The sequence below is a fragment of the Ceratina calcarata genome, unplaced genomic scaffold, assembly GCF_001652005.2.
Source record: "Ceratina calcarata isolate Rehan_Ccalc_2016 unplaced genomic scaffold, ASM165200v1 scaffold54, whole genome shotgun sequence".
Taxonomy (NCBI): Eukaryota; Metazoa; Arthropoda; class Insecta; order Hymenoptera; family Apidae; genus Ceratina; species Ceratina calcarata.
Window position 1 is genome coordinate 381,001 of NW_017176565.1, and position 13,257 is coordinate 394,257.

Below are 13,257 nucleotides of genomic sequence, written 5' to 3' on the forward strand. Positions count from 1 at the left end.
TCGAGAGAAAAAAATAAAGCGAGAAGGCTTTGCAGGAAATCAAGATTACTCGGAAAAAGAGGCGGAAAGCTCGCGCTGCGACGTACATAAGGTACATACGTAATTGTACATATGTATGTACGTGTGTACTCGTCCTGATGAAGCCTGAATAATGCAGTCCTCATGCTTCGGTTCGAGCACCGCGTCCATCGTTCGTTTCGTTAGAAAATCGCGACTCTTCACCCTCGTACCCGTACTTTACCTCCCAATCTCGTTTCAAAGTTCGTTACCTCTCTTCACGAGCTCGCATCTAAATTCCGCGCTCTAACAATTTGCCCCCGACCACCTCGTGTTCGTATTAATTCCGCTACAGAGATTTTACCGCGGCCTTGATTCGTCGCGACGAATCAAAATTTGCCGAGCGCATTCAAGACTAAAGTCCGAGTCTAAGTAAAAACGTGCGCGCGTCCAACCGCGGGACAAACAATCGACGCGTCACCCTATTGTCGTTCATCGTTCCCGATTGAAAACGTTCCCAGCAATGGCAACAGCAACGTTGCGGGGAACGAAAAAACAACACGCGTACAGACGGCGAAGAGAAAAGCGATACACGCGGTTGTTTTCCACTTCTAGAGGCTCGTCACCGTCCTCCTTTTATCTCGCGGCCACGCTCTCGAGTCTCGAGCCAGCTAGCTTGCTTTCTTTACATTCGCTCGGCGAGAACAAATGATGTCGGTGCTCCGGGGCGTCGAGCGTCGCGACGTGCCAACTTTCACCGTTTCCTACTCTCCCCGATACGTACAAAGGGAGAACCGAGCTTTGTACGGAACATGGGCCCTCTTTCAAATGATAAAAAGTTGTCTCCGCGATAGGCACTTTACCCGAACGCGGAAATCGTTTCACGCCTGACGAGTATTCCAGGATTATTACGTCGCTAACTCTACCGAAACCAAAACTTACCGTTTCCGAGTTTATCGAGGGATATCTTTGAGAATATAATTTAAAAAAAAAATCTTACATGTGTTTTACATATTACGTTTGTAATTTTAAAACGAAGAAAATTTCGTAGCCTACTGGGCCAGTACGACAGGGGTCAGAGGATGACGTAGTTCGTCGTTTAATTAAGTCGTTGGAAATGACAGTAATCGAAGTACGTGTGATAGGCGAGGATCGTCTGGAGCCCGAGAATCAATAGCGGATAAGGCTGAACACTCGAGATCTTTATTTATCGGCGCCAAGATGGAACCGCGAAGTACCACCGTCGTTTCGAGGACGTGACAATCCCAACTGTTTAATGGCCGCAATAATCGTCGGAGCGTTTCACTCGCCGCGAACCACGGATACTGTCCCGCCGCGTTATTTGCGTTCGAATGTAAATCTGGAGACCGTCCCCGTACCTATTTTTTACTTGATAACGAGAGAACGCGTGGTGCATCGCGGCTCTCGTAAGAAGTTTCGTGTCGCTGACGAGGACGTTGGGAAAGAGGGTGAAGAACGCTTCGGACGAGCCGTGCCGCGAAGCAGTAATTACTTTCAACGATAAGGCTGGATGCAGACGAGCGTTCCTCTTTCTTTTTTAATCACATGTTTTATCTCTATCCATTTAACTGTGAGAACGAAGAGAAAAACGTTGCAGCGGTGTTGCTCGTCTGCATGATCTTTCTTGTGGCTGCATAAACTACTAGCTGCCAGTTTATTGTGACGATATCGAAAATCGAGATAGAAGCTCGTCTGTGCAAAAGCTTGTTGAAGCCGAAAATATTCGTTCACCGAGTTTGGGAGATCCGACTGACTCTGCAACCGAGAGGTTACAGATCCGAGTATAAGAAAAAAGTCCTTGACCCGCTTCTCAACCAGCCATAACGTCGATATAGTTGGTAATAAACATGGGAATATATTTTTAGGAACGACGAAGGTTATACAGTTATTCAAATTTATTCTCGGAACCGTCGACGCGTTAATACTCCGGTTGAATTATCAGTAGAATATACCGCGGCAAGTCAGACGCGAAATCGTGAAATTTCATCGGGGTCGTAGGTACGTTCCTCGTTTCACGGAGAAAGAAAATTCGTTGGCTCGAATAAGAACGCTGCGTTTATATTACCGTTACGCCGTGCTCGCCCTAGGCAGCACAGCCGGAGTGCATTATAATTGCATGAAATAAACGCCTCGCGAATCCTGTTTCCAACAATGCTCGTTTCTCGCGAAACGGGAAATGGTTCCTTGTCGTTTATTGAATCGATGATTAATTGCCTGATGCCGAGTAAATTTGCACTGGATTAAATTCAGGCCAGACACCGTTGCCGTAAATTAATATAAATCGCGGCTGAAACATTTTCGCGTCACGTCAGGTAGCCTAGCCCCGACACAGCTTTTTACTCTGCTCGTAGAATCGTTTCATTTGCACGCCGGGATAATTAAAAAGCTTGTTAGCCTCGAATTAAATTCATTCGAATAGTCAGTAAAACGCAGACGTAGTCACGATTCGATGGAATTGCGTGGACGACTCTGAAACTTCTCCACGATCGAGCATCTCGCGGTAAGGAAAAAATGTCGACTCCGCGTTGAAGAAATTTGGGAAATGCAAGGATCAGTTCGGACGAACCGCGATAAAAATGTCGGGAAGCTCTGACCGGTACGATTTCAATCTCGAGAAGAATTCCGGTCGCCTTTAGCCTGCAAATTTATTACCGGCTTGAATTGGATTTCTGAGGGAGCGACGGCGGTGGCGAAGTAAACAGCTGTTGGCAGCGAAAGCCGTGAGCCGAGAGCCCCGGACCTAGGAGCTAGTGATAGAGGATAGCATAGGTCAGACGGATCTCCCGAATCGGCCTGCCTATAGTCGTTTCGCTATCAAAGAGACTGATTTTTATTTTTCCTCGTTCCCGGATTTCCTCTCTCCTCCTTCATCCCACCCGCCCCTTTGTGCTCCCTTTTCGTGCCGCTTTATACCCTTTCAGGTTTTATTTTATTTTCCTTCCTCCTCGGTTCACTTTCGTTTCCTTTCATCGAGCTTTATACGAAATTCTCTCTCGCCCGGCCATTGACAAACGCGAATCTTTCCTTTAGGGTTTACGATGTCTCCCGGTCTCGTTCGAATGTACCAGCGCGCAGAAATAAAAAGAATTGCACGGACGCGTCCAGCACGTAAATTCAACAAGCACGCACAACAGGCACGCGACTCGAAAGAAAGAGTGAGATTTTACGCGGTTGAAAAAAAAAAATGGGAGATCGACGTTTCTCAAAAAGATTGATTATCCTACATAGAAAAGCTTCGCGTCGTGTGACGGTCACAGTAAAAACTTCACCTCGTTACTTTTTTAGACGCTTTTTGTGAAGTGTATTTGTTCCAATTATATTTGTCCTCATTACACGCTGTATAATATATATCTTACGGGCAAAATAGCTAGGAAATAAAGATTAAAATGTTAACGAGATGAAATTTGTACAGAGCGCGGAGCTGGATTAATTATCACGCGACGCGAAATGCTTTTACCCAACACTTAAAGTTGCCAGTCTCGACTCGACGGTTTCGTAAGATCACGTAGGAGAAACGAATAATCCGGTTTCGTTTGTTCACGTGCCGGCTGATCAGCGTGATCTCTCAGGTTTTCACGATTTCTAATATAGAGTACCCTTTCGACGAGGGGTGAGCAGTGAGCTGTGGTTGTGTGGTGCTGTATGGTGGTAGCGGTGCCGGTGGTGTTCGAGGTGCTCTGGATGATCGGGGTCATTGGGTACGAGGTATTCGGGGGTGTAGTCGTCTTGGCGGGTGTGGGGCGGGGGCCTCAGTGTACCTTGGACCGGGGGCAGAAGCCGCTTGTCGTAACGCGTCGACAGCAGCAGGTTGTCCAGGATCTCCTTGTCCGACTTGCCCTCCTCGAAGCTGCAACACAACGTATTGTAGCTAGAGCCCCGAAAATACACCACCACCACGGATATCCACGAAGGGTTTTCATTTTTTTGTCTCTTTTTTTCTCGCTTTGCTCGTGTCATCCCCTTTTCCTTTTTCTCGCTCCATCGAGCGTTAGCCACTCCAGAATAGATGGGCAAAAATTACCCGGCTACTTCACAGGTACTTTATAAGATGCTCGACTGACCGTGAGCCGAGGCAGCGGTACTCGCCGACTAATACGAAGATACTGCAAACGATCGCCTGCTAACCGAAACTGATGAAAAGGAACCAATCGGGATTCTCGCTGTCTCATTAATTCGAGAATCTCGTGGATACTCGGGTATCCGGGTAATCCTTGTTCTCCCATAAATCACACAGCTTTATTGACCGTCCAGGAGGTCGATCAATCCGGTTCCTCTCCCTCTTTCTTCCTCTCTCCCTTTATCGAGTAACCAGACATTACGCAAGATATAAGAGAAAACATGAACGATCTACTATCGACAAATTATTCGTACGCAGCTCTCTAAACGCACTACATACGTATGTAGGTCGTAGGTTATCGTATCAAAAACAGCTTCTACCTTCGAGCGTCGCTTTCAATTCAATCCCGTAAGTCGCTATTTAATATAATTATAAAAGTCTCCGATCGTGACTACATCACGATCACTAAATATTCAAACTTGTCTAGACGGGCTAAACGTGTACGATGCAATCGAACGAGTCGTGGGACGTCGGTCGAAAGTCATAGCTAGTTCGCACCAAACGTTTTAAGTCTGTCGACGCGGCTCGTACTCATCTACTAATAAAGCAATACTATATCGGTTCCAAAGCAAACTTGGAACCACGAAATAGTAGCTACGACGATGATTTTACAACCCATAGAGAAACTTAGCTGTTTTTCGACCACCGTCCCGGTTAATAACGAGACAAGTTTGCGCAGTATTAAACGTAAAACAAGTATATGTAAGAGCCTTTGAAACGAGGCGACATTAACGGCGATTATCCGCGTACAAGTTCATTCGACATAATGCATTAAAGAGAAAAGTTGGCACAGTCGGATTTTACGACAGACTGTGATCGTAGTTCGCTGGGTAATCACCGATTTAATGCCGTTCTCTCGGACCTATCACAAGCAACAAAAGTCTACAGTGGTACCTTCTTATCTTCTCGGTCCGGTTTTAATAGACAAATAATTTGTTATCGATCAATTCTATCTCTATTCCGCGTTCTGTACTTCATAAGTGGATTGACTTCCACTGACGTTTTGCATGCTAGATATTTATTGACGGCATCGAGAAGTTAAGAAAGTGTATAACGCGACGATATTCTTATCGCGTGTCCCATTGAATACGTACATGTCCTCGGCACGCACGAGAGTAACGAGAGTGAGGGCAAGTGTGAGGATACAGAGGATGGTGAAGATGAGGGAGCTTGCGAGGGAGGTGAGAGACAGCGAGAGGACGGACGAGAGGCGGCCGCCACCACCCGCACACCGCCCTAGCGCCACCCAACCCATTCTATGTCATCTGTAACAGAAAAGCAGAGAGCACGTTTTCCATTATTAGTAGCCTTCCTCTCTCGAGAGTCATTCTTCTAGCAAACCGAGCACCGCATATTTCTAGAACCGAGAACCAGATTAACTCGACTCTAGATACGCATATCATTTTATTGAACGATCAAACAGTGACACAATTTTCAAACTGTAAACTCGACATCGGGCTGATCCTTATATACGTTTAATTAAAAAAAGAGCCATGTTGCTTTGTTTGAGGATGAAAACCAGTAAAGAGACTCGTCTCGACAGCGTGGTATGTATAAAAAGCGATGAAACGAATCACGTTGCCTCGACCAATAACAGGCATTCAACGATTCGGCTTGAAAGCGAAAAAGATGAAGAGAAAATTTGATCGATGCGGCGGCGGCGTGGAGAGAGAGATCGATTCTCGGCGGAAGTTGTTTCACGCGACAGAGACATTCCTATCTTCCACTTGCCACGGTTCAGAGTTTAAACGCTCGATACACGGATGAAAATGTTCAACCGGTACCTGTTACTTGTACGGATTACGGGTACGCTTAGCCCCAGCATGCATTACAAGAGGGGAGAAAGGTTACCCTTCAAAGACCTCATGGAGTGGGTATACTTTTGATCTACGACCTTTTATGCGATTCATACATATAGGTGTAGGTGTCTGACTCACGGAGGGTCTCCGCTCGACCCGATCCCTTTTCAGCGGAAACCGACAAATAGGACCGGTGCCTCCGAACAAGGGAAGCGCAATTTCAAAGCACGGACATCCCGGCTATCTCCGCGATTCCGTTTCACCCTCCTTTTTCGCGTTAGCCTACCTTTGTTCCACTGGATTGGCTTCGAGCACGAAATAAACTCGCTCGGCCGTGATTCAACGTTCTCTCTCATGAATCTTTGCGACCGTTTCCTTTACGGGTTCATGCGAGTAATCTGATCCAATGTTTCTCTTTCGTGGTAAATTTTGTCCAAACCATTAGAGGAAAATATCAAATGCGTTAACGCATTTCATCGTGAATTTAAACATGACTAATAAATTGTGTTAATTAAATTGTTATACTCACAACACTAAATTGGGACACAGTGTAAAGAAAAAAAATTATAAGCTTAACGACTTTAGAATTGTTCTAAAATTAGATTGTAAATGGCAGATGCTCCTTGTTGAAGATCGTTACAAGCTGTTTCCTTTGAAAATCGCATGGTACGCTGAGATAGTTAAGCTACCTTGATGCTTAACTAGCATTAGACCCCGAGCTTAACTGCAGGGGAAATTCGTCTGAGAGTTGCCAGTCGAGTCGAGTCTCAGCTCGTTTTCACGTCGCGCTAGCGCTCCTCGAGTAGCTTGTCGTGCAGGACCGTTCCAAGTTCCTTCGCGAACGCGTCGAGGACCGTCGCCATTCTTTCTTTCCACGACTCTCACGGTTCTAGGGCCTCTCCTTTCGCGACAATACAGAATTTTTTCCCGCCACTCGAATCGCTCGAGTTTCCGTTTCGCTCGTGGCCACCGACTACCCGAGCACGAGAAACATCTCGTAACGTCGTCCGTCGGCCCGTAGCTAGAATCTCAACGACTCGTCGTTCGGAGACAGTGTCCCTAATTTAATGCAAATCCTATCAGTAGCGCGAGCCGGTAACGAGATTTTAAGCCGGCAATGAGATCGGAGAAAAACGGAAACTGGCCGTTTCCCGCGTCAAATTGCCAATCGGTGTTTTCCACTTCTGCGGCTTCTAATCCAATAATCGGTACACAGCCGAGCCTGTCAAGGAATCGACGTTTCGACAAGATCGAGCGTGCCTCGTAAAGTCAACAATCCCTTTCTGATAATACATATTGTAATCTTGATTTATACATTATCTGGTAGCAACGTTTTGCTATTGAACTAATTCTGACTACAACTATTCCTTAATATGTACAAATTCTCATGCCGCGAGCTGTTTTTGTCCGAGGGAGTTGAACGATGTCAACTAGTTACGAGCTGGAACCAGAACAATCGGAACTATCGCGAGAAACCCTTTAACTAGAACGTGCGCACCTGGATTGGTACCCGCGAGTTGTAGCACACGCGAGAGCTCGAAATTAAACGATTATCCGATACAATTGCAGCTAACCGGGTTCCGAATTCGCCAGAATTTAAGAAGGTCCTTAATTGGATCGGTAAAACGAGCCATCGGGGATGCTCGGGAAACCAGGGAAGATAAGAAACGGCTCTCAGTGTCTTAACGAGCACCGTGAGAACAAAAACGGTCGTCGCTCTAGTCAATTCTGTCCGACAGGATCGAGGGAACCGTTCTCACCGTTTCGCTAGCTTCGTTCAAATTGACATGTAAATTAATTGACTTCCTTTCCTACCCCGCTTAGTTACGAGCAAACGATAAAAGATTAAAAGGGTCAGACTATAAAATACTCGCTTTTATCTTCAAATCCACTCCAAGCAGAGTCGTATATACACACTGATCTCTATATAACACTGGATAATACACTGGCATGGTCTGTGGTGTAAATTTTCACTATGGTTTGATGTTTCACTAATGCATATTGAAAAATTGGAGGAAGTTAACTCCTCGAGGTCAGTCCGCAGCCCCGGAAGCGGGTAGGTTGCACGTTTGAAACGAGAACGTGCTGGGTGACACGGTGTAACTCGTCTCGATTTAACCAGCCCTGGCTCGTTTCCTCTCGTAGACACGATCGGCCTCTTGAAGCCTGCCCCGGGGCACTTCCACAAGTGCCACGTGTTTGCCGTCGCGTTGCTCCTCGAGGCAACTTTAAATTGCGCCGCCGCCGCGTTGATATCACGCACTGTGGCGTGCACCCGTCGCACGCGAATCGTCGCTGATCAACCAGTTGCACGCGCCTTTGTAACTTTTCTGCCCGCTGATCAATACCAATATCGCTTAACCCACTAATTACGAGAGCGCTACTTGTTTTAAGCCCTACTTTATAATTATTCTTTCTGCGGTAGAATGCCTGCAGAAGATGAGTTGATAAGAATTGTTAGCCACCGAGAAGCTACTACTAAAGAGTGGCAGTGCCCGTGTAATCGTTGGGACAACGAATGAGGCCCAATGGGAGTCAAAAATGAGTGGCAATCGCTCTTTTGGTTATAAGGAAATTCCATAGGACCTTTCTTGTATATGGCAACTCGAGGTACAACATTCTTCTGAAAAATTTTTCGCTGGGATAAAGAACTCCCATAAGGCTGTCACTCTTTAGTAATTTCTCCTCGGTGAGTTAGCTAACTCCGTTTTGCAATTTTATATGAAAAGACCGGTGCATTCCAGTGACACTTCCAGCCTGGAACAATTAATAATCTGATTTCGGATAATCATCGACTCATCCTCGTGTTTCTGGTTCCGTCCTTCCTTTCTGCACGCCGGCTTTTCCCGCGACGAACCCGATCCTCTTAATTACGTCGCCGGATGAGCTCCGTTTTCCGCTGGGAATTAAAAGGGAATGCGGGAATGCGGGAACGGGACAAGCGAATAAGGGCAAACAGGGGAGATTCGTTTATTCGTTCGACTTCCCTTGCCCGACCAAGACAAAAAGTCTTTTCATAAAACTCGGTTCCAGTTGGAAAAAATGCTGGGCGGCTGAAACCCGCGGTAGGAGAGAGAATATGAATGAATAAAGAGAAGCGGTGACCGGGCACGGTGTGCTTTAACCGCGACACCGGACGTTTAAAATAACGGCAAACATTTACCACTAGAAAAAAAGATTTCACGATCCCCTCTCTTCCCCCCAGTAATTGCGAGCAGAAGTCGAGACCAGCGTTGAAAACTAATATTTTAACGCGTCCACCCGCGCCGCGACAACTCCGATGGCTTAATAATTTCCAGCTTAACCGCAAGCTTCGTTAACGCTACGTTCAATTTTATGTTATCCGTACACCCGATTCATGTGACACGGGAAATCGAATTTCCACTTTCTGTCTTCGCTCGTTTGTGTAAAAATGATTTTCACATTTTATCCCGCGCGCCACTAATTCGTCTTTACTCGAAACGAGAAGCTTCGCATCGCTTTTTGATCAACGAGATTAAATCCGTAAATTATTTTCACCGTGCCGAGGAATCGAATTAATCAACGATGGCTTAACGAGTAACGGCGTATACCTTGGCGAATAATTTCTCCCGGAGATGGAATAATATTGAAAGAACGATATTCTTCGCGCTACTCGAACAAGCTCGCACATTAATCGCCTTTCCCGCTATAAATACTCTTCCTCCGGTTCTCCGTCATCGACCGACGCGCGTTTCTCGCGGGAAATCCTTGATAAGTCGCATCGTTAAAACGCTTTGTGCGCTGACAAAGCGAAAATGAAAATTATTCGATAAACTTTCTCTAAATATACTTGCGTATTAGTGGCGCGACTAAACGGATGTCAATAATAGCGCGCGATTATAATCAGTGCACATAAGTTTGATACATGACGGTGATAAGGCCAGTGAGAACTATCGTTTGATAAGGCTGTCACAATGAAACACATCGTAGATAGAGATGGGATTTCGCGTGGACGTTAAGGAGAAAGGACTGAAAGTAGCTCGGCGAGTAGTAGTGGACAGCGGTAGTCAGACCGGCAGGCGGATAGGTACGAGTACCACGCTACCAAACCAACCTGTACAGCTGATGTTCGTTCGATCAATACGGGGCGTTGCGGCACGAAACGCTATAGACTATGTCACGTGGCTTAGCCCGTCCCATTCTGGAGTCCGCGACTCCTTCCGCCACCACTCTCTCCCCCTCTTTTTCTACCCCTTTCTACCCCTTTTTAGCTTGCGCTCGTCGCAGGATACCTTCCTTCCGTACCTGACCCCGTCCACGAAACCGCGGAATTTCTTCCTTTATTTCTCCCATCTCTTCTTCCTAGAGGAAAGATGTAGAGGAAAGATACCTTATTTCTATTCTTAATTAATAGTACGTCTTCAGAAAAATATTCTAAACCTGAGAAACAATCTATATAAACTGTAATCTATTAAAATTAAATCTTGGCATCTGCTTAGCGATAAAAAGTTACGTATTTTATGTTTTATATAATCTCGCGCTCCTTGTTTTGCCTGGGAAATTGATCGGATAAGCAGCGATATTACGTGTTGGAAATATTTGTTATGCATGCTTATTCCCTGACGGTTTTAGCTCGGGTGGCGCACTGGGTGTCCTCTTACCAGTAGGTATCTGCGTCTTCCCTAATTCCGTGGTCAGATCCTCCAGGAATCTTCGGATCTCCCCGATCGTATGTCTTTAGCAATGCAACGGTCATCGAAAATTCTGTCACATTGGATAGTTTCGACTGAATCTGATTTCCGGATACCCACCCTCCATTCTACATTCTTTCCGTCGACGAAAGAACTAAACTGAACGCGTGAACCGAGAAACTTCGAAACGAATTATTATCTGTCAAAATATAAGAATGCAAAGTTCATACGAAGTTTTGTTAGAGTCGAAAACAGTTGTGTCATACGAGTAGTTTTATTGATTCACCCTGCATGCATAAAATCTATCAACGTACCGCTTCAATTTCTTTTTAAAATATGCGCATGTCCTTTGTTTTCTAGATCAATTCATGATATATCGTACAGTCGCGAATTGAATCCGATTCGAAGCTAGATGAATTTTTCTTTCGATTGAACTTTCACAACCGTTATTCTATATCGAGATGTATGATATTCATATAAAATTTTCCACGTACTCGCGAAGGGACCTCCTGTATGTTAACGCGAAGGTAGTATTTGGTAGACAGGAAGACGCCGCTGTTACACCCACGCCAACCTTTCATCCAGCTTCTATCTGGGGCGAACGCAAGCGTAATATTTTGAGTAACACAATTTCCACGAAAGCTTTCATTCAATTCCTGTAATTAAGGAACGGGCAACTAGTTGACGTTCAAAGACGAGGCGAGGGGAACGCGACGCATCCTCGGCTCTTTCACGGCTATTTCTTTTTAACGAGAGACTGCGCACAAACAACGTGTCTCTTCTTCAGTTTACCCGCGTATACCCCCGGGGGGAATTAAAAAGTAGGTACTTTGCCTTCTCTTGCGACGAATCAAACAATTGGCGCGACCAAGCTTGCACCATCCTTTTTCCACGACTGACTTTCCACTCATTATTTACGGAAAAGTTGTATCAGCAGAAAATATAACGATCCGACCACGTGAAAACTAGAATGGATATTATTATTTTCAAAGAGTGAAATTTCAATTTAGATTCCATTTTCTAAATTGACATCGCAGACGTTTCACTCGAGCATTTTTGTTTGGCGAAAAAATTCAGCCAGCTCACCGAATATCTTATTTTTATTTCCGTTACACGCTGTGTCGTCACAGGCGAGGTAATGAAAAATTCTCTGCTACGTGTGTGCACAGCGGCAAGAAGTACTCCCAGATGTTTACGACGTGGGAAACGTTCCCATGACGCGAGATTTCGATTTGAAGAAGCGACGGCGACTTAACGATATGGATTTATCGGCTTCCGTCGGTTTCTGTTCCGATCCGCTCGCACGGATTCGAGGAAGTCGATAACATCGCAAAGGTGAAGGCGCCGGAATTAACTAGCTAGGTTAAGGACGAGATTTCAAGCCTCTCTAAACCGGGTCGGCCGCAATTTCACCGTGAACCACTTACGACTGGTTGTTCCTTGAATTTTTAACGCGATAAACGTATTCGTTTGTTCCGTGTCGGCGTGCCGACACGACACCCTCTTTCCTAACGCGATACAACTTTTTCCCTTGCCAAGAGAAATTGAGCTTTGAAATTTTTATCACGTAGTACCTACATTGTTTCCGATTCGAAACACCTACTCTACTAGTTCCCCGACTCTTTTCACTGTTTCAATCTTATCCAATTTCTATTTGTCCATCATACGATCCAACCGGATCCCCGAGATCGATCCAAGAAAAGAGTTAACCGTCGCGTGGAGCTTAAACGATTCTTAATATTAACGAGATAAGCAATCGAACTTATCTTGATCTTTCTGTTTTACTTACAAGGGTTTCCAAAGCAAAATGTAAACCGTATATTATACCGATTCATCGCCTAATCAATTCTGCTCCGTAGAAAAGGGCCAATCACAGGTGAAACTCTAAAACTCCTGGCTATGTGGAGTTCGCCAAGGGATGAAAGAAGAAATATAGAACCGACGAGATGTACCAAGATACCAACTTCCTTCCGGAACCGAGATACGAGAGTTTCCAACTTTTTTACGCTTCCAATCCTGCTGCTAAAATTCCTGAGCGAAAACTTTTTCACTGAATAATCGCCTGATCGTTTCTACTCTAATTACTTGACCGTTCGATTGTCTTTTCGCAAAACTGCAGTCTGGACAAACTGTACAAACTTTACCCGTACTCAACTCCGCGCGACCAATGTTCCGAATTACAATTTTGTTTAGCGGGAGTTCGCGATGCATTTAAAGGTATTCGCGAGCCCTTGAATAAATACTCGCAGGTCCATGGATAAATCTGGGAAGCCTCGAAGTGATTCCGTTATTTCAAGTCACGTCTCCTCGCGGAACGCTTCTCCTACGCTGCCTCTATATCTCGATTTCTCGGTCTCGCGGTTCAATCTCCCTTTTTCATTCTCTTCTCTCGATATTCTCTCACCGTCGCGTTTCCACCGCGGCGAATTTAAATTTGAAGCGAATAAATACGGTGCTCGGTGACATTCGCGCAGACTCTCGAACGACGTCGTTAAAGATGTATAGGCTATATATTTAAACAATGTTGAATTTGTTATTATAGATTCCTATTACTATTAAAAAGTTACCTGCCAAATTTTAAATCAATTCATGGTTTTTTTGAAAAATTACAATGACTTAAAATTTGCATGTTCTCTTATAGTAATCAGCAGTAACTCGAAGAAAACTTTCT

The 13,257-nt window shown here is 45.2% G+C and overlaps 1 protein-coding gene across 13 annotated transcripts in view; it reads right to left on the reverse strand.

Annotated features, from left to right (window-relative positions):
• Positions 1 to 13,257, reverse strand: part of pHCl-1 (pH-sensitive chloride channel 1) — a 56,573-nt gene that overhangs the window by 21,702 nt on the left and 21,614 nt on the right. For 11 of the 13 annotated variants that reach the window (XM_018030832.2, XM_018030836.2, XM_018030833.2 and 8 more), the window contains exons 3-4: positions 5,230 to 5,400; positions 3,777 to 3,865 (exon numbers count right to left, since the gene is read on the reverse strand). In XM_018030832.2, coding sequence (XP_017886321.1) covers positions 3,777 to 3,865; positions 5,230 to 5,390 — 250 coding nt within the window. In that variant the 5' untranslated portion in view covers positions 5,391 to 5,400. Of the gene's footprint in view, positions 1 to 3,614; positions 3,866 to 5,229; positions 5,401 to 13,257 lie in introns of those variants that run through there. The other 2 variants (XM_026816711.1, XM_026816713.1) reach the window with 2 other exon arrangements.